Genomic DNA, 15,862 nt, shown 5'->3' with positions numbered 1-15,862 from the left:
GATACATCAAAAAATGAATAGGTTTCTCAAAAGATGACCAAAAGGGACTAGGTTTCTTGAAGAGAATTAAAGTTTCTGTTTCATGTTTGAATGAATTTATACAAAAGTGGCCCACATGTGGAAGTGATTTCATTCTCTTTGGTTTCTGCACCTCTTTGGTTTTTGAAATTTCCAAATCATGAAAGATCTGAATGTAGGGTATCCCCCGTTTCAGGAGAGAGGGTGAGATTTTTAAAGGTACTGAGAATATCCAGAAGGAAGATCCTTAGTTAATTGAACAAGAAACTTCAACCGTGCAACATCTAAATTTCACCTTTGTGCTATGGCAATGAAGCAAGATATATGTGAAATTATTTCTCACTGACTGCTGAGCAGTTTCTTCTCGCAGAAACTGGTCAGTTAAACCAACAGGAGTGTAATTCTTGGCAATTTCCTCATCTGTAACCATACCCGTGTCTCCATGGCACAACATTGAGTTAGCTGAGTAACATCATTAATTAAGTGCTTGAGCTCAGGCGTGGTGCTGAGTAATTTACATGTTCTCTCATAATCCACAGAACTACTATGTGAGTTGGTATCATTATCTCTAATTTATAGAAAAGGAAATTAACAGAGAGAAAGAACTCGTTCCCAAGACCCCCAGCAATAAACACTGTCATCAGCTTTCAATCCCATGCTGATGAATTCACTGGAGAAAATAGTCCAGTACCAGATCTTGTCCAAATGGGAAAAGAACAATGACATAATTTGCCTGCATTTAGACCAAGCATCATCTAATTTGACCGTAACTGTAAAAGTGCTTTTTACAAAACTGGCATGATTTTGTTTTCCTGATTTATTACTTACAGTATTTTATGAGTGTTTTAATTCATTGCTGACATGAGGGAAGAAGGAGGATGTATTTTTTTTTTGTTCCTAGTCCTTGGTTTTCAAATACACAATGGCAGACACCTTCCTATTTGTTCCTTTGTTGACCCCTTTTAGCAGGAATTAAAAATTAAGGGATTGCTTCACTTTTCTCAAATTTACATTTGCTAGAAGGCATAGGCGCTGATGGATTCGACCTCAGTTTTTTTTGTCTGCATAACTCATTGCTTTCACTGTCATCAGGCATGCAGTTTTCCAGCCTCAGAAGTCTAAGAACTCTGCTTCAGTAGAGAGGTGTTAAGAACCTCTTTGCAAAGGGTCATCCTTAATCTCCAGATCTCCTGCGACTAGCATAAGTGATTTGTATTTGACGTTGAATCTCTGCAATTACCAGAAACCATGGATAACTGAAAGGACCCCTTGGGTTTTTTTCTTTGGATAAAGTATGATTCCAGTTAACTCTTCACTCTCCACCATTCACTCTTATGGTGTTCTAAATACTACTGGAATTGTATGTAAAATATTATATCAATATTCAGAGATAGAAATCTGAAAACATATTTCAAATTTGAAAACATATTCTGTATACTTCAATTTCTTCAATAAGATCTCAAAGTGTTTGCATTTTGCAATACTCTCCTATGGGTTTATCACATAGGATGAATCTAGTGTTCTGGTGAATATTAACATTAAAAAATACCCTTAAACCCAAGTTGTTCTTTTGAGTGGGGGCTGGATAATTTACAGAGAAAAATGAGAAGCTGGGAAGAGCTTGATTGTATTGACAAAACAGCTCAAACTGAGAAACAAAATTATTTCCAAGACAGTGGGAGAAATGTTTTATTAACAGTCAAGAAACCACATTTTAGCAGACACATTTCACTTTAAGTGTAAAGTGTTCCCTGGTGAACAAAATCAAGTTATAGGAAAAACACCTTTTCCTACAGTGCTTTGCACAGAATTGCTGGACTTGCCTGTGTGCTTAAAAGCTCTTTTCCTAGGTGATACGGGGCCTTTAAAATGGGAGCCTGGCATAAAGGTGACTCCCCAGGAGATGCCTCCTTTTCCATTATCACTTTATTTCAGCTCCACTCACTTTGGAGGAAATGATGTGTGCAAAGCCAAGGCAGGATCGTGCTGTGCCACAAACAAGGCAATCATTTACTATCTGTTAATTTATTGCAGCGGAATATCAGGCACTCTGCAGCAGTGGGCCAGGAATGACGTCAGCAGGCAGTGGTAAGGACCTGTTTTGAAATTTACTACCTTAAGCATGTGCCGAGGAGCATTCCTGTGGCCATTCCTGTGGCCTTCCTCTGGATTTCCAGCTGGCCGCTCCACACCGTGCTGCTACCCACCCCTCTGGCCATGTTGCATGTTCTACCTGGTCACCTAGAAGCCCCCAATGGCATGGCAGCTGTGGTACAGTGGGCTTAGTACTGAAGGGTGGGTGCTCTGCGTGGGTGACTGATGGAGGACTAGGGATGTGATACAGTGACTGTGGCCACTCATTCACATGAAGGGGCAGCCTGGCCTTCCTCTGAGTCTTCCACTGCCAAGTACAATTTAGAGATATGGGCTCAAGTGAGCTGTTACCCATCCCCATTTTGAATGATTTATTAACTGTCAAGTAGAATCCTTATGAGATAGCAAGAGGGAGCCATATTGTGTTTTTTACCAGTGACAACAATTGGTTGATAACTGGAATTGGAAGAGAATGAAGTGATTCAGTGTAGGAGTTGGAACCACGGATATGTGAGTTCCATAAAAGAAACTAAACAGTTGGATTGGAGCAAGTGAAAAAGTGGGTGGCAAGAAAGAGGAAGGGATTCTTTTATTAGTAAAAAAACTAAATGAATTGTTTCAGCAGAGATCTGAGGAAAAGCAAACTGGCTGAATGGATGGTCAGTTCATTCAGTTTGATTGAGTTCATCGTTATGTGTGGATGGAGGTGGTGAGGGGATCCTTGAAGGAGAAAAGAGAACTAAGAAAATCTATAATGAAGGAGTTACAGAGGAATACATAGTGATAGGGACCTGGAGAAGGAAAAAAGTTACCCTGCTTTATGGAAGAGTTGAGCCCCAAGATTTGAGATTGGCCATTCATTGGTTGTCCTTCTGCAACATCCTTGACAATTATTCCATGAGAGAAAGCACTAGGGGGACTCACTCTGCAGAGTAGCAGAAGCTTTCCCAGAGCGGGTGGTGTTTTAGTGGGTATTGTACCGATGAGGGCTGCTCCAGATAATCCCGACATAGGTGAAAAAGGAATTGTATGTTCTCATCGAAGAGAGAAGTTTTAAATAAATAGACAAAGAGTTCATAATTGATTTTAACTCTGAGGATATTATTGAACTCACAAAAGCATAACCACGACACAGTCACCTTGTTTTGAGACTGTGATGTCCGGTGACAGGTGGAAGTTAGATTGAAGAGGGACTGGCTAGTGGCAGAAAGATCAGTTGTAGGGACTTGGGCTGTGCAGTTGATTCATTTTTCCATCGGGGTATTAGGATGAGAAGGAGTCCAAGAGCTCTCCTTCAGCTTGATTAAGGATTGGTAACCCTGTAGTTCCAGCTCAAATGCCAAGTTCCTCTCAAGAACTAGTGAAAGGAAGATTTGACTCAAAATATCTTGTAGTGAGGAAAAGGACACAAGCTTTCTTATCAAAATGAAACCTTCCTTAACATGAGCTCTAAGGTCATTGATTGCATTTATTGTAATGTTATTTTTTTTGACAGCACATTTGAAGTTTACTTTAGAATGTTACTGATTTTAAACTTTTGTGGTGCAGATATAAATGAATGTGCATTAGATCCGGACATTTGCCCAAATGGAATTTGTGAAAATCTCCGTGGGACCTACAAATGTATATGCAACTCGGGATATGAGGTGGATTCATCTGGGAAAAATTGTGTTGGTAAGAAGTTCCACCTATTTCTAAGATGTGAATGCATCACGCATTCTTTTGTTGCTTGGGGGGAACTATCCTTGAATAGATATGTCTTTGTATCCAAATTTAGACCCATTATCATCAGGTCAGTTATGTGTTCGTATTTCAGATTATGTTCAGAGGTATGAAGTTAGGAATCAAAGACTCACTCCAGCCATTTCTCACACAGTTTTCTAGGCACTAGTGTCCCCTCCTCCCAACTTGGTGAGGTTATTTTTTTGTTTGTTTAATTTTTAAACTTTTTTATTTTCTTACATTGTTGTTCATTTCTCTACAATATTTTATCTTAACCCTCACTTTCTTAATTTAATTTTTCTGACATCATTAAAGTTTAAGATTTTCCAATATGGCCCTTTGAAAAGATTTTCCAATATGGCCCTAGATTTCCTTATGTTATTTTGACTGAATTCTTAGCTGGCTGTTTTCTCAGGCAATAACATTACTTCATACTCAATTTTCCCAAACTTTAAGTACTTTACAAATATGTTATTGATTTATGTGTATTTATTGCTGTGAACCCATGCAGCTCTCCAGTGCCAAATTTGTATGTTCTTTATGTTAGGGCTATCAGCTTATCAAAATGATGGTCTAATCTGAATCTTGCAATGTATAAAAAATTGCTTGTGAATTTATAACCTATTTTATGGACTCATTTCTACACTGTCACTGTCATTTCTACACTTTCTAAATTATATAAATAACTGTCATTTCTACACTTTCTAAATTATGTAAGTAATATCTGAAAGTTAGATTTTGTATCAGATGGACCTGTTTGGCTAGAAGCAAGTTTTCCTCTGCTTTCTGAATTTTGAGTGTAAATTTCTCTTCACAATATAAACTTTATAGATTGTTTCATATTTTATATGAATATATAACATAATTAGAGACCATTTAAGTTATTCTAAGGAAGAAACACTTATCCTGGAACTAACACATATCAAAGATAGATCACTTTCTAGATATTTATTTGGTTCATTTAATCAATAAGATTAGTCCTTTTAATTCTTGCATAATGAAGCAATTATATAAAGTGAAGATTAATGATTTCCAGAAAATCCAGATTATCTTCCTGTTGAAGAATGAAGTGAGTTGAACAGTGTCTGGCGACTTTAGATTTTGTAGATACTTAATACAGAAAATCAGGCCAAGGTCCTATTTTCCTAATATGTAAGCAAAATTCAGTGGTACAGGAGTTTTACCTCTTTACTTGAATTGATTATATCATCATGATCTTTAAAATCTAATGTAAAGGAGCAAAGAAATTTCATGCAAGGGATCTCTCTTTTAATAGCTCATTTTCATTGGTTTTCCAGATATTAATGAATGTGCATTGAACAGTCTGCTTTGTGACAATGGACAATGTAGAAACACTCCTGGAAGTTTTGTCTGTACCTGCCCCAAGGGATTTATATACAAACCCGAACTAAAAACTTGTGAAGGTAAACTACCTTTTTGTTCTTAGACCATGTACTTTGCTGTCTTTTGGAATTCCATTAGAAAACCATGAAATGAATTAGTGCCACTTCTATTTGAGACTCTTTTGTCACTTTAGTTGAGATTCTGTGTTCTAAATGTCATTTGCACCCACTTGGTTATCCACCAACAGTACTTACCTGCAATTGTTATTTTGCTTGCCATTATTTTGTGTTTAAATGTCATTTGAAAGTATTCTTTTTGCATTTGTTGCAAATGGAATTTTATTTGTAATCATTTAATAGATGAAGAAAACATTGCCTACTTGCTTTTTTGATTAATAACTCAGAAATCCCACATTTACTCCAGATTTTCTGATAGATTTAGCCGTGTGCCAGATTCTGTATTATAGTGATGTACTTAGTTACTATTTTTGGCATTTCATCTAGTCCAGAAAAAGAAATATTTAGGCTAACTGCACTATGTAATGTAGAATATGTGCTAGCAATGAGGCCAAAGTTTTAAGTATTCGTTTGTGCACAATTCTAGCTTTAAGCAGTAACGTAGACTTGTTTTTGTTTTAGACATCGATGAATGTGAATCGAGCCCTTGCATTAATGGCGTCTGCAAGAACAGTGCAGGATCTTTTATTTGTGAATGTTCTCCTGAAAGTACTTTGGATGCAACAAAAACCATCTGCATAGGTATTTATCTCTCTGGAAATGATTTTCCTATGTTTATCAATGCTGCTGTATTTAATGTCTACTTTTATTGTAAAAGAACTTAAGTATGAATGAGTGAGATTAAAAATGATCCTATCCCTTTTTTCCTGATTTTATTATTGCTAAAATTCAGTAATGTCCAATAATAGACATGTTTGGATTTTTGATGAAGATTCTGTTAAACACCTATTAAATATCATCCCTTCCCCCTTCACCCCTGCAGAAACCATCAAGGGCACTTGCTGGCAGACTGTCATCGATGGGCGATGTGAGATCAACATCAATGGAGCCACCTTAAAGTCTGAGTGCTGTTCCTCCCTTGGTGCTGCCTGGGGGAGCCCATGTACCCTCTGCCAAGTCGGTGAGAGAAATGTGGTCATTTCACTTGTCACTTTTTTTTTTTAAATAAAGGAGGAGCCCAATATTTTATTCACTTAAGTTCGCATTAGAATTTTAGAAGATTTAATTCTGATGACCTCAATGAAACATATTGCTGAATAAGATACTAAGAGACGTGTCAGGGACAATAATTTTATATATTTACATGGTTTATTATTTTCTATCACCACATTGTAATGTGGTTAGCTAGTGTTACTTTCCTGGATCAGCAATTCTAATTGCCTATCTTTGGAATCTCATGATTAGGGATTCTGAGCTTTTCAGAGGCACAGATTTTCTTTCAAAAAACTGATTGATGGAAAGGAACTAGTATTCATCACTAAACCTTTACATCTGATGCAAAGCTGAACTTTGAGAGGCTTGCTGATGATTATGTTGATTCCATTTTTAGATCTATAAATGTATGAATTTATATAGTCTGAGTGCTGCAGGGCATGGGGATCTTGAATTTCTAAACATTATTTTCCTTATTCTTGTTATAATTATTCTGTAGTGTGATTCTAATTTTAGGACTAAGAGCAAGTCAATTTCCTTCTTAGTCTTTTGACCCTCTTTTGGGTGCTTTGGGATTTTAAGAATGTCTCAGAGGAATTGAGCCTTATTGAGGAAGATAATTCCTTCTTCTTCACGTATGTAATCTCAGGAACACTTTGTTACCTCAAACTTATTCATAGCAACAAAACCAATTTCATGTTCCAGGTCCTCTTGCGTGTTTCTTACACTATGTTATAACTATGTCCGTGCAAAGTCTGGAGTTTGTTATCTCAAATTTGTTTTTTGTTTGTTTGTTTGTTTTACAGATCCCATCTGTGGTAAAGGCTATTCGAGGATTAAGGGAACACAATGTGAAGGTATTTTTGATTATATATAAACCATAAATGTATGTGTGCATGAAGAATGCTTGTGCTCACTTGGCTGGATGAAGCTGTCATGTATCTTCACAGTGAGAAATATTCAGCAGAGAAAGAAATGAGAGCAGCAGAACATGACAAATACTCATTTCACAAACATATACATGCTATTGCCAGTGTCAGATCACCATGACCAAAAAGCAGGTGGCTAAAACCTTTCAGGCTGAACACAGTTTAGAGTGACTGCATTTTCAAATTGCTACCTATCAAAAAGAGAAAAAAGGAAGTTTTTGTTGAGGCTGCAAAATTTACATTTTTGTTGGTTTGTCCTAGTTTTGTTTGTTTGTTTGATGGTCATGAACATATTCTATTGCCTCATTTTTGAAAGTCTATGTGGATTCTCTCCAGTTTACTGGATTCTTTCTCATGGAGTCCCAGATAGACGTAGGTCAGGGTGACTAATACAACCTGACATGACACAGCAGCTGAAAAATTTTAAAAGCAGCAATTAGTCCCATATGTGGAATGAAATGAACTTTTTTTTCCTGCTAAAATAAAGAGGAACACAAAAACCCCCACCCAAGATGTTCCTTTCCAAATGATGACTGAATTCTTTGGCCTATCTCTGCTTCAGATCCACTGTTAATAACTTATCTGACCTCAGCTCCACATTTTGGTGTAAAAGTGATCTGAAGAACAATATTAAAAAAAAAACAAACAAGGTAAATTTCCCCTCTCCATTTATCTCTCTTACAAGGAAGTTTTAGAATACTCTTTTCAACAGCCTTGGCTTAGAAAGTTATTTCTTCTAAAAAGAGACACAGTGTGTGAATTTCTTAGTTAACACTCCCTTTTTCTGGCACTGGCAAGTAAATGCCTTTCTTTGGATTAACCTGATGGTGAATATTTTTCCAAATTAAGTGCAGAGAACATACTGCTGTCATTAAACAAACTGGGAAGAACTGGTTCATTTAAGAGAGATTGGGTGAATGATGAGAGAATGAACATGAGCATCTTGCAACTTTCCCCAATTTAAGCTGGGACCACAAGACTTTGACAGAACAGTTTGAGACATTGCTAGTATGTACTAGTTATACACTTTTGGGGGACTGCTTAGCCTTTCTCTAAAGAAAACTCTTGTGTGTTTAATAGTAAGTGAACTCAATCTGATTGATATTCAGACATATTAGAAATTCTACACAAACTATTGGGAGTCAAGCTCGTTTTGTGAACTTGTTATGTTTGTTGTAAGAATAATTGTGAATCCATGACTGCAATAAAATAGTGATATTATACAGATATATTAACTTCATTTTTTTTCCTTCATAGATATAAATGAATGTGAAGTGTTCCCAGGAGTATGCAAAAATGGCATATGTGTTAATTCTAGGGGTTCATTTAAGTGTCAGTGTCCCAATGGGATGACTTTGGATGCCACCGGGAGGATCTGCCTAGGTAAATCATCAGCTTATTACTTTTATAATGATCATTTCTTAAAGAGTATTCAGAACTCAGTGAACAAGATAGAGCTGAATACTTAATAGCAAGTACAGATACACCCCAAATCCAATATTGCCACTGGAATCCATGATGGGTTCCTGGACAAATAGCCTTTCTGACTCAAGGTTTTTGTTTATTTTTATAAAAAGAGTAAAGAACGTGCTAATGAAGAAAAACTCTTGACCTTTATTGATACATAATTAGTTCACAAATCACTACCCTCACAGTTCTTATTCCAGAGCTCTTGTTTCCTCTCTGTATACCATGGACTATAGGCTTCAAGTCAGTGGTGAAAGAATACTTTCGCTTTGTTGGATACTGTAGCTCATGTCTGATAGGAATGCCCTGCCACTGGCCAGAAGGTCAGGTCCTTGTAGGAAACCCTGTGTGTATCAGTAGAGTGCCAGTCTTGAAAAGTGAACACCAAGGATTGTTACTCCTACTTATGATGGGATTCTCCATGCCAATTACTAGAACCCAAGTGACAATGATGTGGAAGAGACTGGATATATTCAGTCTGAATTCTCCAAAAACCACCCTGTGGACTCACAGTGGCAGCAAATCTGAGACCCCAAAGTCATTTTGTGGTGTCTAGTAGATTTATCCTGACATTACTTCTATGGCTTCTGACTGCCAGTGATATGACCCTTGCATCACTGGTTTCTGAGTCCATGACACTACAAATGACCTTCAGTCACATCATGTATCTGAAAGCATATTACTCTGCAGAGTGTCTGTTGAAGGACCATTGTAGGTGGTTAAGAGAGTAGTAAATGGTTAGGGGATTTGGATCATTTACAAATTAGAACTAACAAACCTTTAAATACAGAACTTATGGTTTGTTATGTAAGCAATATGGACTAAAAAAGCTGGAATTCAGGGGCTTGCATTTTTATTTATTTTTTTTTGGTAATTGTGGATGTCAATTAATCTAATTCTGTCTTAGCTTCTTTGTTTAAGAGCAATCTGCATTTAATGAGAATCCTCTTCCGGGTTATTCAATTGTTGAATGATGCTTCAGTGTTCACTTTAAGGTTTATTTTAAAATGATCCATCTTAATAGAGGCAAGTTAAATAAAAGTTTCAGAAGCTTTCTGTAACATTAAAGGAAGCTTGGGCACTTAGGTGAATGGTTAGTGACCACATTGTAAAGGAGAAAGAGAGAGAAAATAATGTCTTATATTTTAATTATGCTTTGCAATTTTCAGATGATCATGTTCTTTGATCCTCACAGTGTTCCCATGAGAGCTGAATACCACATTATTTTATAGATGTGGAAATTCTGGCTGAGGGTTAAATAATTTAAGACAAGTGACTTCTTAGTGCCAGAATGTACCAAATTCCAGGTCTTCTGACCTTTGGTGTGTTTCTCTGGTCTGATTCATGATCACATGAATTTGGGTTGGGACTAGATGTATCCCATGTGTGAAGAATGTGCACTTAAGCACATGTGGAAGTTAAAGAAATGTAGTTTTCTTTTAGCTAGAGGGCTATGCCAGGACTTCATGGACTGCATGCATTGGTTATGGGCACGTCTGTCCAGGGAGAAGAGCATTGTGGGATTTCTCCACATGCTGCTCCTTATGTAGAATGAGCCCCAAAAAAGCCTCAAGGAAACTTTCTACAAATCAGAGCTACAAATAAATATGAGTTGCCAAAGAGATGAGTCTATTAAGGCAGGGATACCCACCCCAAAACTTGCATTACTTTTGAGGAAAAGAATTAATTTCAGTCACTAAGATTACAGCCAAGTGTTATGTATACTGTACTTTGCCTGGCTCAGTGCTGGCAGGTTGGGGCAGTGAAAACAGACTAGCTCTCCTGAGCCTCCTCTGTTCCCTCTGGCAGACATCCGCATGGAAACCTGTTACTTGATCTACGACGATGAGGAGTGTACTCTGCCTATTGCTGGCCGCCACCGCATGGACGCCTGCTGCTGTTCTGTGGGTGCAGCCTGGGGTACCAAGGAATGCGAGGAGTGTCCTATGAGGAACACACCTGAGTATGAGGAGCTCTGTCCCAGAGGACCTGGCTTCGCCACAAAAGAAATAACAAATGGAAAACCTTTCTTCAAAGGTACTACGGCTGTACTGATAAATTGCTTTTCTTTTTACAGTCACAGGAAGTTCTGGGAACAGGACGATTATTGTACTTTGGCTATGTCCCTGTGGTCAATGCCTTGATCATCTCAGCACATATTTTGTGCCTTCTGAGTAATAGAGAGCAAATTGCTCACTCCATAGTGGATTTTCTTTTTCTACATCTCAGGACTTAATGAGACATCCCAGTCATATTTAAGTGTTAAAGTGGATTTCGATACTATCCCAATCTGCTAAAGCCATGTTATGACCTTTTATCTGATAATTTGAAGCACCCATATCACCTGAATATAGATAATGGAGGCTGAGTAATGTGGAAACCCAGTGACAGGTCTTCTTTGTCCAAATATGGCGAAATTCATTCTTGTGGCAAACACAGTTCTATGATGTTTCAAATGTTATTTCGGTTTATTATGCTAGAATCTACAATCCATGTGCAAAATATGGACTTTCACATTTAATTTAGTTCCTAAATTGGTATAGCTTCTTATGCACAATGATATAGAACATGTCTACTTCAGTGTATGGAAAAACCACATTGGTTACACAGAAATTCAGTTTTTCAAAGAGCCCCAGTTATGTTCTGAGTATAAGAATTTTGTACTGGTTTCCCATTGTGTCTCCTGTTAAGTTTTGAGAGTCTGGAGCTAGTTATTAGATTACATAAATAAGTCAACTTATAAAAACAGGGAATATAAATATCCCTCAATTATCCTTATATAAAAAGCGTAGACTTTTTTTTTCTACCAAATGTGTGGTCCTAGAATTCCTAGGAGTTAAAATCATTGTTTAAAGAGACAGTTTTTAGACAGTTTTTAAATGTCTCTTAAGTAAATTCAAAGAAACTTGAGTGATTTGCCTCCAAAGACAGTGGCACAATTAATTTCCATGGAATAACTTGATGTTGTTGAGGTTTAATCTGCATTCTGTCTCTTACAAAATTTTGTAGAAATGAATTTGTATTTATTGAGCTTTCAGTCTTGCACTGGAAAGGCTCTTATAAGGAGAAACCCGTACAGTACATATACTGTCTCCTACTGCGTAATGAAATCTTTTAATTATATTAATGAAAGCTTAATGGTATATAATAGTGAGAAAATGTTTTTAATGCCATACATTATTTGAAAATAATTTGAATTACAAATGACATCTTCTTTGAAATTCTTGTAATTTAGGCATATCCAAAAAAGCATCAAAAAGCACCAATGAATATCTCATTCCACTACACTTTCTATTGGTTGCTGTGGGGCAATATATTCCAATAACCTACATGCTTTAAGTATAGACACGATTTAGATTTAGAACATTTATGCATTCGTTCAACATATGGTTATTAAGTGTTCAGTATGTGTTAGGCAATGTACTGGCTCTAAGAGTCCAAATAAACACACTCTTTGCTTCCTTAACAATGCTTTCTAAAATGTAGACATTTAAAAGACTAGAAATGCATGCAAAGTCCTATTTTCTTGGATTACCACAGTCTTTAAAACGAGTATTGCCAATATCTTAAGTCAAGGCCCTCCTACCTCCTGAGTTTAAAACAGTTGCTTGTTCATGAACTTATCCCACATTTTCTCTTTCTTGAAGATATCAATGAGTGTAAGATGATTCCCAGCCTTTGCACACACGGGAAGTGCAGAAATACCATCGGCAGCTTTAAGTGCAAGTGTGACAGTGGCTTTGCACTGGATTCCGAGGAAAGAAACTGTACAGGTTGGTGGTGGGGCTCAGGTGGGAGGGATGCCCTTTAGAATGCTTCACCTTTAACATGTCGTTACAAGAATTTACTGGCACTTACTTGCTGCCACTTGCCGTTTTTTGTCAGATATTGATGAATGCCGCATATCGCCTGATCTCTGTGGCCGAGGACAGTGTGTCAACACCCCCGGGGACTTTGAATGCAAGTGTGATGAAGGCTATGAAAGTGGATTCATGATGATGAAGAACTGCATGGGTAAGTGTGTCACCATTTGATCAGTGCAAGGAAAAAAAAAGAGAGCAGCCTTAAAGCTTTGATGACTCATAGCCTAATTCCTGTGTGCTTCCTGCTCTCCCAGTACGCTGGTTTCTTGGCCAGTGACTCAGGACTCAGCCTGTGGTGATGGGAGACTGACACGCAGAAGGAATGAAGGATTCATACTGTGAGGTGGGGGGTGGCCTCTAGTTTTGGGTCCCTGAGAAGTGAGTTTAATGCCTGGAATAGACACCTCAGGGAAGAGAACTATTGAAGCATATACTATATTAGGGATCACATCAAGGAAAGGGATAACATTTCTCAAAAGGAGATTGATTAAACTGCTTGTATTTGATCAGATTCCTTTGGAACCAGGCTGAGATGGAGATTTTTTGAAGGAAGCTCTCTCAGGGGACACCTGTAAGGAAGTGAGGGAAGCAGGTTAGGGCAGGGGGAAGGGAGAGAAGAAAAAAGAGTTGAGCAGCATTTTGACTTTAGCCACATCCCACAGGGGAGCTCTGGAAGGTGGATGGTACCAGAAGGTTGTCCCACTTTGAAGCAAGGAAAAGTTTACATGCACGCATGTCAGATCAGTCAGTCATTGGCCATGGGTGGGCCTTAGCACTGGGTGCAGGGGTGGTGGCAATGGGGGTTGGATATATAGTCTTTCTCCTCTCAGGCATTTTTGAGTGAGATGCACAGGGAGAAAGCCTGTGAGCCATTAATAGCTAGGAGTCCCAACAGCTGTTTCAGGGGTGCACTGGGAAGGTCAGGAGGACCTGGGCAAGGCACCACCAGCATCCTGAACATGGGTCATTTCCATTTTGCAGACATCGATGAGTGTCAGAGAGACCCTCTCCTATGCCGTGGAGGTACCTGCCTAAACACAGACGGAAGTTATCGCTGTGAATGCCCTCCAGGTCATCAACTATCCCCCAACATCTCAGCTTGTATAGGTAAGGATGAAGACCACTTACTGTGTGGTAAGACATTCGATTTATACCTCTGCCGGAGTCAAAAGCTTATGGACGAATTTACTCTCATTTTCTACACAGATATCAACGAGTGTGAGCTGAGTGCCAACCTCTGTCCTCATGGCCGCTGTGTGAACCTCATAGGGAAATACCAGTGTGCCTGCAACCCTGGCTATCACTCAACTCCTGATAGGCTGTTTTGTGTTGGTAAGTTCCATGTTTTATATTATCTAGTCCCTTTCTAAAACCCTCAAGCAATTTCCTCTGATTTCTGTTTCTATCACTAGTTACTTTAACTACGTCTTTCTTATTTCCCTGTAAGTAAAATTCTTCTCATCATGGCTCATGCTCATTGTATCTCACCTCCTTTGTCTGCTTAAAGAATCAGTTAAAAGGAGCATAAAAAAAGGTTTCTGCTCTAACAGGTATCTTGTGAGCCATGCTGTGGTACACAGGGTAGTGCACCTTTGGTCACACACTTGCAGACCAGGACCAATCAGCAAGTGAATGCTCACGAGCTGAAATAAATGGAGCATGTTGAAAAAGACACCAAACACAGGGTGCAGTCTCTACCGTTGAGTGGTTTAAATCAGCTAAAAGATTTCAACTATTATTGGAAAGAAGACCATAGTATTGTCATGTCTTTGATTGAGATAGAGGCCAGGCCTGTCATCCTTAAAGATGGGGTTTCATGGGACAAGTGTTTTGGTTTGTAGCTGGCCCTCTGAAGGTTTAGTGTGCTGGCAAGAATGGTATAGAAATCCCTGTGGCTTTATTGTGCCCAAAGTCAAAGTGAGACTTTGAAGGAACTTCTAGTTTTTGCCTGACTTGGGTTGTACATCATGTAGAACTGCCAAGTCTCACATGGTTTCCACCCAAAGCCATAAGTCAGACCAAATTCTTCTGAAACATGGCTGAGGATGACTCAGAACCCCTACTTAGATCTTGAAAAGGATTGCAACCTCAGCCAGTTAAACTGGATGTCAAGTTTGCGACTGAATCCCTGACCCTGAGGATTTCATCCATGTTCCCATTGTCATGGGTGGGATGTGTTCTCTTAGCACCCAGCACTTCTCCTTGACAGCATGTGACACACCATGGAGTATGTAATTAATTCTTCATCTAGCTCCCAGCTGCAAGTAAGCATAGTGAAGCAGGGATAGTGTCTTGTCTCTTCACTATTAGCGTCTCATCTCTAGGTGGGCAGTTAATAATTTTTAAGGAAATTAGCAATGCAGTGGCTTCCAGTTGCTCTCAGATGCTCTTTGTTTGTTTATTTGATCCGTGCCTGGAAACTTTAAAAACATTCCATGATAATAAATACAGAAAATGGTGGTAATATTTTCAATTTTCATTTTTCTTAGACATTGATGAATGCAGCATAATGAATGGTGGCTGTGAGACCTTCTGCACAAACTCTGAGGGCAGCTATGAATGTAGTTGTCAGCCAGGATTTGCATTAATGCCCGACCAGAGGTCATGTACTGGTGAGTAGGTTTTACCCACTTTCTGAAATCTCTCAATAAAAGGTCCCTATGTAAAGTGATTCAGGGCCCATGCTTTGGAGTCTAACAGTCCTGAGTTTGTATCTTTGTTTTGTTACTTATTTTAGCTGTGTCTGTCTTTGATTAAGATTTCAGCATCAGATCCCTCACCTATAAGATAGTTCAAACTGGCTGCATATAACAACATGTCCAGCACTTAGCATGCACCTGGCACATACTCAATAAATGGAGTTAAGGTATATTTCTTCATTGATCAGAATTTTGGGGAATCTGAACTTTAAAACCAATTCAGTGCTACTCAGGTGCGTTCTTGAGTCAACGGCATCAGTATCACCTAATACTGTTTTGGAATGCAAAATCTTGGGCCCTACCCCAGATCTACTGAATCAGAAACTTCTGGGGGTAAATGCCAGTAATCTGTTTTCACAAGTTCTCCAAGCAATTTGGACACCCCATAAATTTGAGAATTGCTGATCTAATTTATGCTTTCTGTCATATCAGTCTGGACGAAGAGTCTTTAACTCGCTAGAGATAAGAAATGAAGTGGATGATACTGCTTTTGATTTTGCTTTTGATTTAAGAGAACTTGGTTGTAGAAGCCAAAATTATTTTATTGGCTCTAGAAA

General features: G+C 38.4%; 1 protein-coding gene across 1 annotated transcript in view; it reads left to right on the top strand.

Moving 5' to 3' along the window:
* FBN1 (fibrillin 1) overlaps positions 1–15,862 on the top strand; it is a gene marked incomplete at its 5' end in the record, with an annotated part of 233,753 nt that overhangs the window by 149,661 nt on the left and 68,230 nt on the right. Inside the window, 13 exons of the mRNA XM_084240531.1 lie at positions 2,053–2,106; positions 3,661–3,786; positions 5,133–5,258; positions 5,817–5,936; positions 6,178–6,315; positions 7,154–7,204; positions 8,534–8,659; positions 10,553–10,780; positions 12,391–12,516; positions 12,629–12,757; positions 13,588–13,713; positions 13,813–13,938; positions 15,096–15,218. Coding sequence (XP_084096657.1) covers positions 2,053–2,106; positions 3,661–3,786; positions 5,133–5,258; positions 5,817–5,936; positions 6,178–6,315; positions 7,154–7,204; positions 8,534–8,659; positions 10,553–10,780; positions 12,391–12,516; positions 12,629–12,757; positions 13,588–13,713; positions 13,813–13,938; positions 15,096–15,218 — 1,599 coding nt within the window. The remainder of the gene's footprint in view (positions 1–2,052; positions 2,107–3,660; positions 3,787–5,132; positions 5,259–5,816; positions 5,937–6,177; positions 6,316–7,153; positions 7,205–8,533; positions 8,660–10,552; positions 10,781–12,390; positions 12,517–12,628; positions 12,758–13,587; positions 13,714–13,812; positions 13,939–15,095; positions 15,219–15,862) is intronic.

This window comes from Talpa europaea (genome assembly GCF_964194135.1).
Source record: "Talpa europaea genome assembly, chromosome: 8".
NCBI classification, from domain to species: domain Eukaryota; kingdom Metazoa; phylum Chordata; class Mammalia; order Eulipotyphla; family Talpidae; genus Talpa; species Talpa europaea.
This window is presented reverse-complemented; position numbering and strand designations above follow the sequence as displayed.